The sequence below is a fragment of the Prionailurus viverrinus genome, chromosome B4, assembly GCF_022837055.1.
Source record: "Prionailurus viverrinus isolate Anna chromosome B4, UM_Priviv_1.0, whole genome shotgun sequence".
NCBI lineage: Eukaryota > Metazoa > Chordata > Mammalia > Carnivora > Felidae > Prionailurus > Prionailurus viverrinus.
Window position 1 is genome coordinate 70,290,824 of NC_062567.1, and position 16,960 is coordinate 70,307,783.

Below are 16,960 nucleotides of genomic sequence, written 5' to 3' on the forward strand. Positions count from 1 at the left end.
GAGGAGAGGGTGGGTGATGGGTATTGAGGAGGGCACCTTTTGGGATGAGCACTGGGTGTTGTATGGAAACCAATTTGTCAATAAATTTCATAAAAATAACTAACACTACAAGTATACATTTCCTCTTAATACAAACACATTAATGCATCTACCTAGTCTGTTTCCCACTCTCTTGGAAATACTGTTCCTTTTTCCTGCTCCAGTCTGAACTGGTAACTCTCTAAAAGTTGTTTAACAGATCATTCTCAACTATCTTCTATCATTCTAATAATCCCATTTATCTTTGTGCTGGTTCAGAACTCATTTTCTGAATCTCACGTTGTTCATTTATTTTCTCATTTAGTGGAGCATGCACCCCCTCCAGTAGAAATCTGAGAAAGGGTGTATGAGAATCAATTTTTGAGCTCTTACATGTTTGAGAATGTATTTATTCTACCCTAACACTTGACTGTCAGTTTAACAAGGTTTAGAATGTCCTTGGTTAGTAATTATTTTCCCCCAAATTTTCAAGGCATTGCTCTAGTGCTCCATCCGTTGTTGATAACATTCTTTTATACATGGTCTGTTCTCTCTCCAGAACCTCTTAGGAAATTGTGATCTGTAGTGTTCTGGAATTTTATGAAACATGTCAGTTCTTTCCTAATTTACCAGGTGTTAGGTTAAGTCTTTATCTGGATACTCACACCCTACTATTCTGAGAAGTTTCCTTTGTAGTAACTTTTCTTGGTAACTTTCTGCCTTTTGGACTTTTTCCTTTTTGAAATTTTATTATTCAGTACTGAACCTCACAGACTAATATGTTGTCTGGTTAACTTTTCATCCCACTTTCTGAGATTTCTCAGCTTATCATCTATCCCTGAATTTTTAAAATTTATACTATATATTTCATTTCCAAAAGTTTTCTTTCTTTAGTCTTTCCTGTTTCAATGAGGAAGTATCCCTTCTCTTATCTCTGACCATATTAATTTTTAAGTTGTTCCCTATTTCCCAACACTTGGTTTGTTCTATCAGGTTCCTTTTATCTCTGTTTTGACCTCTGTTATATTGGAGGTTTCCCTCAAATACCTGGTGATCCTTAATTTGTGGGACACTAAAATACTGATTGAAAATGGTGAGGATCGGTGGTCAGAGCCTTTCAACTAATGGGTTTCACTGTAGGATGATCAAGCAAAGATATGGCTTTTTCATTTGTAGACTCCCAAATATCAATATTTCAAGTCTTTTCTCTTAGGCAAGACAATAACCCAGAAGATGTCTCCTATCTCCCACTTTGGAAATACACAAGACTGCTAGTGCTTTGGGAAAAGACCATGGGTAGAGAACTAGAGGCCTTAACATTTGCCTTAATTTCCCTCTCTTTAGGGTTATTTCCTCTATCCTCATTTGTGCCAGACTTTAATCTGGTTTAATCATTCCCTCTAGAGAGTAAGCCTCCAGTCTTTGCCTGGGTGTAGACTACTCCCCCTACCCTGTTCAACCAAGAATCTGCAGGATAAAGTCCTTTAAAACATTTTTACCAATTCTGTTTTTTGGCACCCATATCTCTGCCTTCAAAGATAATGGAGACCTTCAGATTCAAAACAGTCTAAGGATCTGTGGTATGTGAACTGATTTCTTCTAAACTCCACTCTCCCCATGAAAAGTTTAGATTTCAGCTTTCTGCTAAGACAATTTTTTTTAAGTGAACTCCACGTACAACGTGGGGCTTGAACTCACAACTCAAGAGTTGCACGCTCTACTAACTAGGCCAGCTAGGAGCCCCATCTGCTAAGACAATTTACCATTCACCTCACACAATCACTTTCAAGACTTGTGAACATCTTTTATCTGCTGTCTCTTCTCTCCAGTTCTTTGTCTTGTGGCTTTAAATTTTTCATTCCTTTGTTCTCAATTTGGTAGGGTTTTGGGAAGGATTAGAGAATTAAACAGGTGCTACACTTATCAATCTGGTATGCTTAGTTGGAAGCTTGTCTTGTTTGAATTCAGCATATCCTAAAACATGTTTCATGAAATACTAATCCCAAAAGATGTTTCATGAAAACATCTTTTTCTACAATAGAAACTAGTATAAAAAAGGTTCTTAGCTTAGAGCCCAGTACTTGGCAGGAACCCAATTACAATTTGATTAATTGATTCCAAAGTTAATAAAGCCATAATTAAATGGATTTAGCATATACTTAAAGGAGTACTCCATTAAGACATGCCTGAAAAGGGTATACTTTTTATAAACTACATCAATTATAAAATATTAGCCCAAACCAAAGATTAATGTTCATTCTAAGAACAAAGTAGATGAAAGAGTTCAAAATTAAAAAAATATGACAACTCAGTTATCTAGCATTAGTGAAGAATGAAAAGTGACATTTCCTTAACAAATCTGCCAAAAGGTAGGTTAGCTGACCTTCCTCAGTATCTTCAGTGAGGCAACACTATCTTCCTTAAATGAAGAAACTAAATTAAACTAAATTAAATTAAACTAATTAAAATTAGTTTACATAATTTTCCTAGAGTCACAGATGATTTAATGGAAAAACCAGTACAAAACCCAAGAGGCCCAACTTCCAATAAAATTCTCTACGAGGCCTGCTAGACTTTTACTAATGTTATACTAATAATTTATAATCTAGATAAAAAAATTTCATAGCCTCTTATGCTCTATTCATTAGTTTGAGTAGTATATAAGATAAAGATAAATAACTTCAGGCATAAATGCACATTCCTGCTTCTAAAATTAAGCAGTCCCAGGTAAAGGGACAAGGTTTTCTCAAGTTTTTTTATAAAAAGAAATTTAAAGTACCCTTAAGACACAATGGCTCCTGTTCAGTGTAACTGGGTAAACAAATAAAGACGTATTTAATTTGTAAAACTTGCCATTAACTCTACCTTCACATTAACTTAATCTCTTAGTCCTGTAAGACATTTCCTCATAATTAACTGTGTATCAGTACTTCTGTAGTACCTACTCATAAACTGCAATGAAGATTTCTGACTATCCTAAATCAAACAAATAATTCAGGCATCTTAAGTAGGCACAGCACTAGGTTAGAGGCCTTGGACAGTGTTAGATCTGACAGAAATAGTCTTCTCCCTAAAAATAAGTCCAGGCAGAAGATATATGCTACAGGAAATTACAGTAGTCTTAAAATTAAGATTACTATAGTGAAAGCATGCCATATTATAGCGAGAAAATCTATAACATCATTTAATCTTCCTCAGCAGTAAATTTTATATCAGTTCCTAGAGTTACTGAGCAAAGACTATCCATAAAAAAAGGATGCTAATATATAGCAATGACAGAAAAACAAAGTTTTGATATCTAAGGTTTTTAACAAAAGAAAAGTGCTATCTGACCATGGAAGTCCTTGTAGTGCAATTCATGTTAATAGTAAATTCAGAGGCAGGAAATGTGAGGATCTATAAACCTGAGAGGTCATGTTAATTCCAATCAGGGAAAGTAACAACATCCAAACTTCATAATGTATAAAAAATGAGTTGATTATCATTTAAGAACAATGAATTCATTACTTCTATCTATAAATAAAAATTCACTGTACCCTAACCTGCAAAATAAATGCTCACCACTTGTTTACAAACAGCTCAGTAAGTTGTTCTTCTGAACAGCCTCAGTACTGAGGAGGAGTCACAAAGCACTACCATACCATTTTTCTCAGGCCCTATTGCAAAGCTTTCCTGTATGAGAGAACCATGTACTACACAAGAACAAAAGACAGTAACATTTAACTGCTCCTGTAGATAAATATGTAAGAGGTGCTTTGTTTCCAAACAAAGTTTCAAATTAGAAGTGTAGCTAGAGGCCAAACCACAGCTTCTGGAAACTGTGAACTACTCACTGTCACAGACCTCCCAGCAACTGTAAGGCTGCTACTTAGAGTTTCTGGCCGGCAAGGTATTTTATCTCATCTCCCCTAAGGACTTCTGCACTAATGACTGGGGTAAGACCATGTGCACGCTGCTAACCACCAACTAATTAGAAGACACACTTCTCTTCTTTTTCTAACACAAACACACATACACATGCGTATACACATGTACTCAATCACAATCTCTTCCCTCCCTCCAAGCAGAGCATAAAAAGGGTTGGGACAGAGAACAGCAAAAACCACTCCAGGAAGAAAACAGTTTACATAGGACTGACACAATGTACAGAGCTCAGTGGCTTCTAGGGATGACTATTTTCCAAACCAAGAGTAAGAACTTTAACACAAATAGTAAAGTAAGAAACAAAAAAAGGTAGGAAATACAAATTAAAAAAAAAGTCACTTACTGTGTGTTATCTTCAAATCATAAAGTTTTGCACATAATAGATCTTCTTTTATGACGTTTTTCCTGCAAACATCAATAAAGAGGTGAAATAACTAAAAGAAAATTGTCACTCTGCTCATTTATTTACAATTCACCGTCAACCAAAATGAAATTATGCACGAGGTTTTAAATTCTAGCAAAGAAAGCATGACTAGCGGCCACTCCCACTCCTATGACTTACAATGGAGGTTCATTACCAAAAAACAAAAAACCATCGCAATCTCTTCCCCTGGAACTAATAGAAGTATCGGGAAAGGGGGAGGGGGGTGTCGGGGTTTTTTACTGCTTTAGAAGGGAGAGGCAACAATGAATGGATATCTAAGTGCTGTAAAGACTTAGAAGTCTTTAGAAGGGAGAGGCAACAATGAATGGATATCTAAGTGCTGTAAAGACTAGGAAATATAAGACTGAATGAGATGCTAAAAACATCCACAGAGTCCAAAATGAATGTACTATATTCAACAGTTGATAAGACTTTCCACCTTGGGAGGAATCATGAAGGGGATGACTTGGTGGATAAAAGCAAATTATTATTTCTGTATATCATCCCACTACCACAAATCCCTGAGAAAAAGCAGTCAAACATACGGACTACCTCAGCTGTGTTAGACCCACGATATGACTCTGTTACAGGATGTACAGTGATGACCACTATACTCTCAGGTAGGGTAATTCAGAGAAAGCACAAAAATGCATGTCCGTGACAGTCATAGCTAGTGATAATGTATCAAGAATGAAGCTGCAGAAGTTCTTCAGTGTGCCTGAGGAAAGTGTGCTACTATCTTCTATTTAAAAATAAATGCAAAACTCAAAAACTGACTCATACAGTTAAAAGAAAATCTTAATAAAATTTCTTTAATGCAGTTACTAACTTGGATTTATGGTTGGGCTCTCGGAATGGGTGTCCCATAAATCCCTTAAAATCATATACAAACGTAGGTTTTATGACATGTTTTTCTGGTAGAAGGTGTCTATAGCCTTCTTTAGATTCTCAAAGAAGTCCATAACTTCCAAAAAGAGCTGAAGAGTTGCAGGATTATAAATTGTGGCATGATTTAATGAACCTTAAGAATTACTGTCAACTGTTTTAGTAACTAAATAAATATACTCTGTTAAGAAATTAATATTCTGATTAAATGTACTAATGAATCAGATTTAGTTAGGTATTTTACAATATATATTTCTTAAGAATACAATTTTGGACAGCTCTGAATATATGTCAGATCAAAATGGGCTTAAATTTTAAATGTATTAGAACAATATAAGTATTAATAATAAATTAATTTCCAGTATACTATTAACTCAATTTACTTCAAAAAATATGTTAAATACCTACTAAACTCAAGTACTAATAAGCACTATATTTCTAGGCAATTATGTTTTAAAAACAGTACTTAAAGAAATAAATCCAAACATGTTAAAACATTTTTTAAAACACAAATGGTTGTTATGGTAGGCACCAAGTGCCTGCTACACTTGCTACAATACAAAGAAGTAAAATCAAAAAGATAATAAGCAGCTTCAATTGTAACTGTCTCATGAAGAATATGTGCTATATTATTAGTTACTTCCTACTTTTTGTCCATAAATACTAGAGCAGTGCTACTCAAAATGTGCGGTCAGTGCAACAGTGCTTCTTCATTCCTGGTTTGTCATATACAAAAAATAAGTAACCTTTAACTTACACTGCTATAACATTTTTATTTCACAAAAATATCTGAACAGATTACAGAAAAAAACTAAAACAAAACAATTCATCAAAGATACAATTCAAATTCTACTCTCAAGATTTCAACTAGTCTTTTTTAAAATTACCAAGTATGTGCTTTAAAAGAATTAAATACATTTAAACTCCACATTGTTAAAAAAAAAAAAAAATAAAGCACTTTTTTTTTTCTTAATTTTATTTATTTTTTTTTAGAGAGAGAGAAAGTGCAAGTGGGGGAGAGGGACAGAGGGAGAGGGAGAGAGAGCGATCTCAAGGAGGCTCCATACTCAGCACAGAGCCCGACGAGGGGCTCAATCCCATGATCCTGGGATCATGAGCCGAAATCAAGAGTGGGACGCTCAACCAAATGAGCCACCCAGGCGCCCCAGCACTTTTCTAATTAGCTATCTTATGGTGCTACACATTTGGACTCCACTTCTACAGTTCATCACTAACCTCATACAGCTTTTAGAATTTTCACGATAGAAGAGCGGTTTCTTAAAAGAGCTTTCATTTTTCTTGTCTTTTGTTTCTCTCAACTGTCTTTTTACTTGAACCTAGAAGTAAAGCAAAATCATGTATTTAGAGTTGATAATCCAGCATCACAAATGATCACATACCAATTCTCCTTTGAAAGGATAAAAAAAATTAAAGAAACAAAAATTGTCTGAATGAAAAGGTAGCCCAAACACACATGCTTATTCATGCACAAGCATGCTAAACCATAAGGCTAGTAGTAAGTGTGCTAAGCTCTGGGGAAACAAAATAGTGAGAGGCATGTAAACAGATAAAGTGCTCATGAGCACAGATCTATTTATTATAAGAAATTAACTCTATTTGAGGATAACAGAGAAGACTTAAATGAGTAGGTAATTTATGAGTTGGTCTTAACAAGTAGGAATTTATCTAAGGAAAAAATATTCTGAATGGAAGAACAGTGAGAAGCCAATACAGACAGGGAAGAAAATATCAGCAGGATATAAAGTTGATGTAATATATTAGGACCACACTGTAAAGACCCTCAAATAAGAAAACAATTCCATGGGAACCAGGAAATAAATGGAGTTATTAAAGCAAGTGAGTAAGATGATCAAACTTGATTTTTAGGATAAGCTTTGCCAGTGATGTGGAGAATGAACCAGTTAAGGAGAGACAATAAAGGCCAGGAAACCAGAAGAAAGTTCTTATAATGGTGTAGATCTATACTGTCTGAGACAATAGTTGTTAGCCGCATGTGGCTACTGAGCCCTGAAATGTGGCTTGTTTGAAATGAAATTGTACCTTAAGTGTAAAATATACATTGGACTTCAAAGACATAGAACAACAACAAAAATAGGTAAAATCTCTCAATAATAATCCTTTGAAAATACTATATGTACTCATACTACATATGTTAAATAAAATATATCGTAAAATTATTTTTTACCTGTTATCTTTTTACTCTTTTAAATTAAAGTGGCTACTAAAAATCTTACAGAGTGGCTTGTAGTATATTTCTATTGGCAGAAGCAGTATGGATGACAGCATAAGAGCCTACAAAGAAGTAACAAAAAAGGAATGAAGAAGAAACAAATTTAAGATAGTACGCAGGAGGACTAGGCAAAGATGATGGAGAGAGAAAAAAATAGAAAACTCCCAGATGAATTCTGGATTCTAAATAGGGATGACCACAAGTACTTAAAAACATAAATCTGGTTCTAAGGAAAGAGGTCTCGGCTAGTGATAGAATTTTAGAAGCCATACAACATAGGTAAGAGTTTAAAGCTACTGGAGTACTCGAGAAGACTTTTTAAAAAGTATCCCTAGAAAATTGAAAGGCATTTAAAATTTAAGAAATTATTTCTAAAAAGGCAGAGAGATAGGAAAGAAGATTGTGAAAGGTCAGATAAGTAAAACAAGCAAGCATACATACAAACATTCATAAAAGGATATCCTATAATAGACCAAAGAAAATAAAGGGCAGTCAAGAGCACCACATGCAGAAAACAAAAAATTATTCTGAACCTTAGTGAGGATAGCTTTAGGAAAATAAAACAATAGGGGTGAATGTTCAATGGGAGTTGAAAAGCAATTGTGAAGAGGGAGCCAAGTACAGATATCTCCTTCAAGTTTAGTTGGAAAGGGATAAAGATAATAAAGTGAAGATTCAGAAGTAAAGGTCAAAGGAAAATATTTAAGAGTATGTAGGTAATATCATGCCATAAGAAATATTTTTTAAGTCTAACCAAATTAGGCTAACACTACACCAAAATTTTAATTTAAGTAAAATATAAACCATATTAAATAAAACATAAATTTCTATTCCGAGCAACAAAACAGTATTTCACATGAAGCAACAAAACACAATTTTATAGGAAAATATCTTTGGAAGTTAGTTCATGACAATACATATTCAGCAACATAATATACATAGTCTGGAAAAATAGAGAATCTGTCTTTCAGAGAAGCCATGCTTTAAATTCGATCATAATATTACACATGTATACAATGTTGTATCTTTTCTCTAAGACATACTAATTTATATAAATTAATTTAATAGAATTAAATAGAATTACAACAAGCAAAATCATTTTTTACATATGTTGTTTTATTTGAATTGCAGTCTCATTTGTTCCTTATGTCAATGAGACACATCTGGTAAGAATATATCAAAACAAATTATAAATATCTACACTGAGGTATTTATATGCTTAAATAGCTGTATGTTGCTTCCAAGCTATTATGGACTTATAGTGCTATTTGAGAACAGTTTTTTCCCCCATCAACAACATCACATTTATATATAGTAAGAATTCTTCTCCTCCTCCTCCTCCCCCCCTCCCCCTCCTCCTCCCCCTCCTCCTCCTCCTTCTTTTTTTTTTTTTTTTTTAAATAAACTGTACCCACAACGTGGGGCCTGAACTCACAACCCAGAGATGGAGTCGCATGCTGTACTGACTGAACCAGCCAGATACTCCCAAGAATTCTTAATTCTTAAAGTAATTTCAGCTATACACCATTCCTGACTTGTTACTGATACCTCAAGAAAGCTTTTTCTCATACAGTTTACTCACTCTCCTTTTCTTTTCACCTTTTACTCACTGACTCAGGAATATGTTCCTATTTCTTTTTACTTCTTTTATTTATAAGCCAAAAATAAATCTAAATACAAATCATAATCATGGTTCATAATCATAAATAACATCAACAAGGTATGTATATGTGAATTTCATGAAAGTGATTAGGATTAAGCATTACAATAAAATTGTACTTCATAAAAGAATAAAGTCACCTGCCCATGCCAACCTGGAAACTATGAGAAGTCTCTCAGGATCCCTACAAACCCCCTTATCCTTCTCTAATCACTCACTTTCCTTCAAGCAGCAGCATTTAAAAGCAAAGACACCATTTTATTTTTAGTTTTATTGGCTTACTCTTCCAACCATTGTGATGTTTTTCATGAAAAACAATTTGTGGGTATTTTGAATTTAAGTTTTTGTGTGCTTGGTTTTTGAATCTAATATTCCATTTCAAACCTTTTCAATGAAAAAAGTATTCAAAGCACAATCCAATTAATCAGTAAATGTTTCTGACATACAAAAGTCCTTAAATATCTTGCAATTAACACTAAATGTGAAACTTCTTTTAAACCATCTAAAATTGTGGAAAATCATAAGGGGACCACCATGGATTTGACCTCTTTAAGGAGGACAAAGAAAAAAAAGGTTCAGAATTTTTGTCCTTGTAGTAAAGCCTAGGCTTTACATGCTGAAGAGAAATAATAATCACAGATTAAACCTAAAGTTGAACAATTCATAAATATACTCAAACTGAAAATCTATTAAAGCAAAATCATCTCAACTAAGTTTATACGGTTCATGTTGCAAAGTAAAATATAAGCTTTACCTTAACACAACCTTCCAATGCACTCAATTTAAACACTGCTTGAAATGGTTTTCGATCAACAGGACATGAAGCCAGTATCTGAAAAATGATTAACAAATTATAACTTTATAAACATTTCTTAGATCAACATTAAACTATAACACATTAAGCTTTCCACTAGAATAAAGGAAACAGAAAAATAATTTTTTCTTCTTTCAAAGATAAAATACTTTCCACTTGTATCATGTCACAGAGTAATAAATACCTTAAACTTGTTCAATTCATTCAAATGTTTACTGTGCTCCTACCCTACACTAGGTTAAGCGCAATACAAAGATCAACAAGAGAGATAAAATCTCTGTTATCAGGATAATACCTACAAAGACCTGCTTGCCCAGTTGAGAACTACTGGCAATTTGAAAGGAGAACTAGACAGCTCTGCAATCTAAAGAAAATAATTGGGCAATTCTAAGTCAGAGGTAGAAGGAATGCCTTGGGCAGGTCCCTTACAGATTTTAATTTTTTATGACTTAATTAATTTCTCTCCAAATCAATTATTTTGAATAGACAGTTGCACCAGCAAGTCATTCCTTATACTATCCTTTAGGAGATATCCAATGCATATATACATATATGGTGTACCTTCTTAATATACAGCTAAACTGAATTTTTTCTCTTAATTATGTACCTTACATTGGTTTATATTACTATTTCTGAGTGGCCCCATTCTTAATAGCACGATATGCTGTAACAGTTTCAATTTACATTTCCTTTTTTATAAGTAAGATTGAGCATATTTTCCTATTTTTAAGGGCTTTTCAAAATTCCTTTTCTTTAAATTGTTTATTCACGCCCTTTGCCTAACCTTGTTATTAGGTTGCTGGTCTTTTTCAAATAGAAATGTAGGCATTCTTTATAGATTAAGGAAAGTTGTCTTTTGATCACTCTGATTCTAAATGAACTTTATTTTGATAAAAATACTATTTTCCTGTACTTTCAAAATTAATGTGTATCAACTATTAAGTGTTTCTCTGTTAATACTATTTAAATATTCGTATAGGTTTATATTATTTAAATAATTTAAGGGCCATCTGGCTGGCTCAGTCAGTAGAACATGCAACTTTTGATCTCAGGCTCATAAGTTTGAGCCCCACGTTGGGTGTAAAGATTACCTTAAATATAAAAAAAAATCTTATTTAAATAATTTAAAATGGAGTATATTGTCCACTAGGGCAGGAGGGAAGATTCTCTACAATATGAAAATACCAAAAGGTGACATTAATACACATGATTACAAAAGTAAAACAGGATTTTAACAATGTAATTAGCAATACTCTAAAAGACCACAAGATAGTAATGGAATTTTGACAAATTATCGTATGTTCCCTGGTGAAAAATGCTGTGATTTTTGCCTTTCTGGACCTTGGAAGATATCAAGATATGCTTATACAAGTTCAGATAGATCAGACAAATGTCGCCTCTAGTCATAGAATACATTTTCACAAAGTCTGTGAATCACTTTGAGAGCAGCCAAAATATAAATTGAGTTACTTTACTACTGTGCTAAAAAGTAATTTTTATTTTCCTGTTAAGTAAGTAGGCCTTGAAAAAATGCTTTACCACATCTTATTAGGAAATGTGACCTTACTAAATTAAATCGGTTCAGACTGGTAGAAGCCAGCTCAGCTTAGTTCCAAGTACCATGGATTTAGGATGCTATTACTTTCCCTACAGAAAACAACCATAAGAAGCTTTGCAACAAGTAGTGACATAAAGCTGTCCATATCTTTTTTAAAACTGCACTGCAAATAGCAATTCTAGTTCAAAGAATTTGACAATGTGAATGTTTACATTAGCATTTACTATATGAAATTTCTTAAACTAGAATTTGTATTAATATATTTATAATTAAAAAGAATATTTAAAAGTAAAACCTTTCACATACTTCTTATAAATAACCAAAGTTTCAGAGTATACTTATTTCTATTTCAAAGGTAAATTTAGATAAACATTCATAAAAAGATAAAACAATGCTTCCTTCATGTTTGCTTCCTTCAATGTTAAAAAAAAAAAAAACTATTAAGAAAGATGTACAGAAGCTCTGGATTGCTGTCTACTTTCAAATCTTGCCCTAATGTATAACCTTAAGCAAGTTACACAGACTCTATGTATCTCGGTTACCTCATTTGTGAAAATGGGGATAACAGAACTTATCTCTGAAGTTCTTAAGGGAATCAACGGAATTAGTTTAGAAGTGTATGGCATACATTAAGCATTGGGTAAAGTCTTCTAAATATCAACTAACTTCACTGAACAACAACAACAAAAGACTGGTTTATTAACAAAAATGATAATACAATATGATGTATTATTATACATGCATGTGAGAGACAGGAGTTCTTAATGATTTTCTGTTGGTTTGCAAAGTTCATGGCATACATGGAAATTAATATGTTTCATTTTACTATATCTATTTCAATTTGTAACACTAAGATCTAAAGAAAGCCACTGTGTTCAAGAAATTTACTCTATATCAGATGCACCCAATCGTTCAAAAACTCTGAAATTGCATAACCTTATTATTTTCTTATTAAATTTTCTCGGATGACATCAGTAAGTGGCACTCTTGCCTTTAGTGTTCAAACTAACAGTTTCAACCTGAGCCATTCCATTTTGATCTGTTTCAAATAATGGGGTTCTGAGTAAGATTTTGTTTTTGTTCTTTTTTCCTTAAGCATAACTGCCACAGATTTGTTTCAGGTTTCATCTGAAGAAAGGGTTCTACTGCTATTACAAAACAGAAAAAAGTAGTTGGAAAACCACTGATATATATTATCACAATCTGTATATACTTAAAGTTTCTAAATCTAGTTGCTACTAGAAAATAAGTAAATAGGTTTTCTTCGGCTCAGGCTCGGCCATCAGAAAAAATGCTGAAAACCAAGTTATCCTCCTCAGTTAAGGAAAGCACATGTCAGAAAACAAGCTACCTATAGTAGACAAAGTACATTTGCAATGGCTGTCGAGAAATGATGGTATACCTTTCTGACCTTAGAAGAGTTTAACAAAACATTTCAGAGGGGAAACAGAAAAGAAATTCAGTTATCCTCAAGTCTTCATTGAATACTTCAATAAATTAAGACTAAAGAAGAATGAAAAAGAAATCAAAACATATTTTTAAAAATTAAGAGGATCATGGGGCGCCTGGATGGTGCAGTCGGTTAAGCGTCCGACTTCAGCCAGGTCACGATCTCGCGGTCCGGGAGTTCGAGCCCCACGTCAGGCTCTGGGCTGATGGCTCGGAGCCTGGAGCCTGTTTCCAATTCTGTGTCTCCCTCTCTCTCTGCCCCTCCCCCGTTCACGCTCTGTCTCTCTCTGTCCGAAAAATAAACGTTGAAAAAAAAAAAATTAAAAAAAAAAAAAATTAAGAGGATCTTTAATTTTTTTGTTAATGTATACTATAAAAAAAGTACAAGGCTACCTAACATGGCAAAGTTCAAAGACACCATCAATGACAGGTATTAATAAAATTACACATTAATTTTTGTAAATTTTTGTTAATTTTTGTAAATAAAATTTACAAACAGGTTTTTGAAAATGGTTTATACTGTCTTACTTTTAAGGCAGCCCCAAGGGTATTTCACGCTTATAATCCAGCAGCTATCCATTCAGAAAATGTCAGATATTTTACTTATTCATAGTTTGTTACTAACATAACTAATTTTGTTTTTAAGTTGGAGGTTTTTAAAAATACACATTTAAAGTAGAAAATTTTGAATATACTTAATTGTGCTTAAAAAATGTGATTTTAGTTTTGAAGAAAATTATCCCAAATTTTGTTTTCCTTATATACAACCAAAATAAAAACCCCATGATTGTTCGCCATTTTTATTCGTTATATACAATAAAAATTAGTCTTCAATTAATCACCTATTTAAACCAATATGACTCTCATTTCAATACTTTGTAAGTATCTAATTTAGTTTCATAAAGTAATTCAATCACCATTCAATTTTGTGATACAGCTACAAAATTAATAGAATATGATCACTGCTTTACACCGTAATGTGTATTAAAAAACAGAGCATACATTTTATTGTGAATGCTCTGTACTAAGGCTGTATCAGTTAAGTAGGCAATTTTGCTAGGAAAAAAAATCTTCCTAATGATTTCAGTAAAACATACCCTAGTATTCTGAAGCGTTGTAAATTCCCAGCTCAGACAAACCCATATTTAAATGTAAGAACAGGAAACCTTCCTTATTTGGAATTCAGGATTCTTGATTTCTAATATTTCTTGCTTCCTGTTGCTGCTCTATCCTCAATCACAAAGGCTGCCTACAGATAGCCCCTCCTAGAGAGAGAGAAGCAAGTGTTAAAGGTAAGTGCTTAAAGACTAAATCTCAGTACCTATGCTTATTAAGTAGGTTTGTCTGTTCATGGGAATCTCTAGAAAATCTATCTTTCCTTCTAACAAATAGAGCATGTTATATAAAACTACAGTTCAAAAGCAAATAAAGATGATTTAGGAATGCATAACATTAGAGGCTTATTTTAAATCTGTTTACAAGAACTTATTTTTCTTGTTGATGGTGCCAATATACCTAGCCTGGACCTCCAAAGAAAGTGCTCACCTGTAGTGAGACTACATGTTCCCTATCACAATTAACCACTTCTTTCAATACATCCTTGTCAATCCATAATTAGTAAAACTGTAGGTTTTCTTTAACAACTCTCAGGAATGTATTCCTAAAGGACAAATGACTGTCGGTGACAAAATTAACACCAAGAAAGCATTTGATCTAACTACTCAAAAGGAACCCCTTCACAAGACACAACAGTTGGGTAAGAATAACTTTTAATTCTTCTTTTTACATGTAATAGTTAATACTTTCTTTTTCTAGAAAAATAAAACAGAAAATTCCATAAACTACCCGTATAAATCATTTTCAAATTCTAACATTTAAAGTTAGGCTATACAAAAATACACATTAATTTACCCAACTGGTAAAAACAGTATTAAATGAAAATGTATTACATTTATGCTTTAGATAATGAGTGTTCACTTTAGATAACGAGTGTTCACATTAAAAAATGTGTTCAAATGTAAAAAATAGTCTTTGCTGTATCAAAGGTTTTTACCAAAGGATTAATCCACAAGGTGAAAACCATAGGGGATTTGGAATAATTAGTCACAAATCCAAGTTCTGGAGGGCTCAGAACTAGCAACCTCTCTTATCCACTTTAAGTATGAAGGTAGACAGTCCTGAATCACCAATTGCACGAGTTGTAAGAATTGAATGAAATAATGTATTTGACAATGCTTTACAAATTTTAAAAGATAAGGACTAACAGTATTCTTCCACAGATGTTTAAATTCTTGTTCACCGAGAACTACATAACATAGGTTTAGGAATAGAGAAAAATTAAAATTCCAGGAGAAACTGAAGAAATCCAGACAATTAAAGCTTTGCTGATTATATTATTTAAAAGTATTCTAATTACCACAATGTGTAAATTTCTCCTCACTGCATAAAAGAACATCTGTATATAAAACACATCAGTAGTCAGGATATAAGGCAACTAACTGTTCATATTCTGATTTTTTGGTATGTATTATTAATTCAAAAATATATTCCTCACCCGACTGCACTGAATACTGTCGTCTGGCTTCTTCAAGAACTGTACTCATCACAGTAAGACTCTCTTCATTTCTAGCCTCACAAAAGAAAACATACCTTTGCCAGTTGTCCAATTTTAGTTTCATTAACCTTACTTTCTCAAACTGAAGCTGTCAGCATTTGATATGAAATGCAGGACTGGGATAAATAAGTTGAACAAGGATAATTTGCTTATAGCAGGAAAGTTAATCACATTAAAAAAATATTTACAAGATAAGGGAAATACTTTATATTACTTTACAGATTAAAAAAAAAAACCCAGTGGGTAATCAGAACATCCTAATCACATATATTGTGTGTCCCTTTGAACAGGATAATAATAACTCTTAAATACTTCAAACATGAAATGCTTACAAGGCCTTAAACTTTAACTGTTTTAGGGCCAAAAATTTTAACTTCTCGGCAATCCACCAAATAATAAATCCTATTTTCTCAACCAGTGTGTGTGTGGAAAAGGTATCTTACTGTCTATAGAAAATCACAGTTATGATCAGCTGTCACTACTACAGTCGTGTGTAGACTTCTTCTCCAGCCTTCACCTTTCTAATTATCTACTTTAAAATGTGCAAACTCAGAGGATCAAGGTTAAACTTATGCAAAGTAAAAACTGTCAATATGCTTAGACTGTATTGGTATAACACAGGTAAGATATACATATATAATAAGTAAAATATAGGTAGATAATTTAGATAAAATAACTTTTTGAGTGGCTGCTTAACTTTAATGTATTGCTCTATACATATTTTATCACTTCAAAGGTCTTGTTTAGTTTCAGATTTCTCAGCTCTAATACTAATGCTTTAAACTAATAAAAATTTCAACTTCCCTCAAGTGTCAATTACTGTTTAGTTCAATATTCTATTTCCACATCATTATCATTATTATTTTACAAACCAATAGAATTCCTTGAAATTAACATGGTCATAGTGGGCATGCTTAATTTCAACTTATTCTAGTGTCCCCAAGGGCAGGAAACTACGTTATGGGCCATGAAGGCCACCACAGGTTCCATTATCCTCAATCTTTCTGCCCTGAGTAAGGTGAACTATGTAAAATACCTACAGACTAAGCTCAGCTACTTGATCACTTTAAAGTCCTTACGTGGCTTTTGTATTAAATAACCACAGAGCCAAAATTTTAGAGCATGAAAAGATTAAAGCTACATTTGACTTTGGATATAGGTATTTTAGGAGCATGAAAAATTTCAGGAGGGTGTCTGAAAGAAATACACTACACTACCTTCAGTTAATTACAGAGGAGAATTTCTTCAATGCCTAAAATATTAAGGTGAAAGTAAATAAATGAGTCCCTCTTTTTGGTTCTTGATATCCATTCTGAATCATATCTCAATGAACCTGAAGTACAAATTTCAGCTAGCTCAGCTC

The 16,960-nt window shown here is 33.1% G+C and overlaps 1 protein-coding gene across 4 annotated transcripts in view; it reads right to left on the reverse strand.

Moving 5' to 3' along the window:
- Positions 1 to 16,960, reverse strand: part of SCAF11 (SR-related CTD associated factor 11) — a 71,825-nt gene that overhangs the window by 20,312 nt on the left and 34,553 nt on the right. For all 4 annotated transcript variants that reach the window (XM_047868009.1, XM_047868008.1, XM_047868006.1 and 1 more), the window contains 3 exons: positions 9,917 to 9,994; positions 6,488 to 6,588; positions 4,286 to 4,347 (listed from right to left, as the gene is read on the reverse strand). In XM_047868009.1, coding sequence (XP_047723965.1) covers positions 4,286 to 4,347; positions 6,488 to 6,588; positions 9,917 to 9,994 — 241 coding nt within the window. The remainder of the gene's footprint in view (positions 1 to 4,285; positions 4,348 to 6,487; positions 6,589 to 9,916; positions 9,995 to 16,960) is intronic.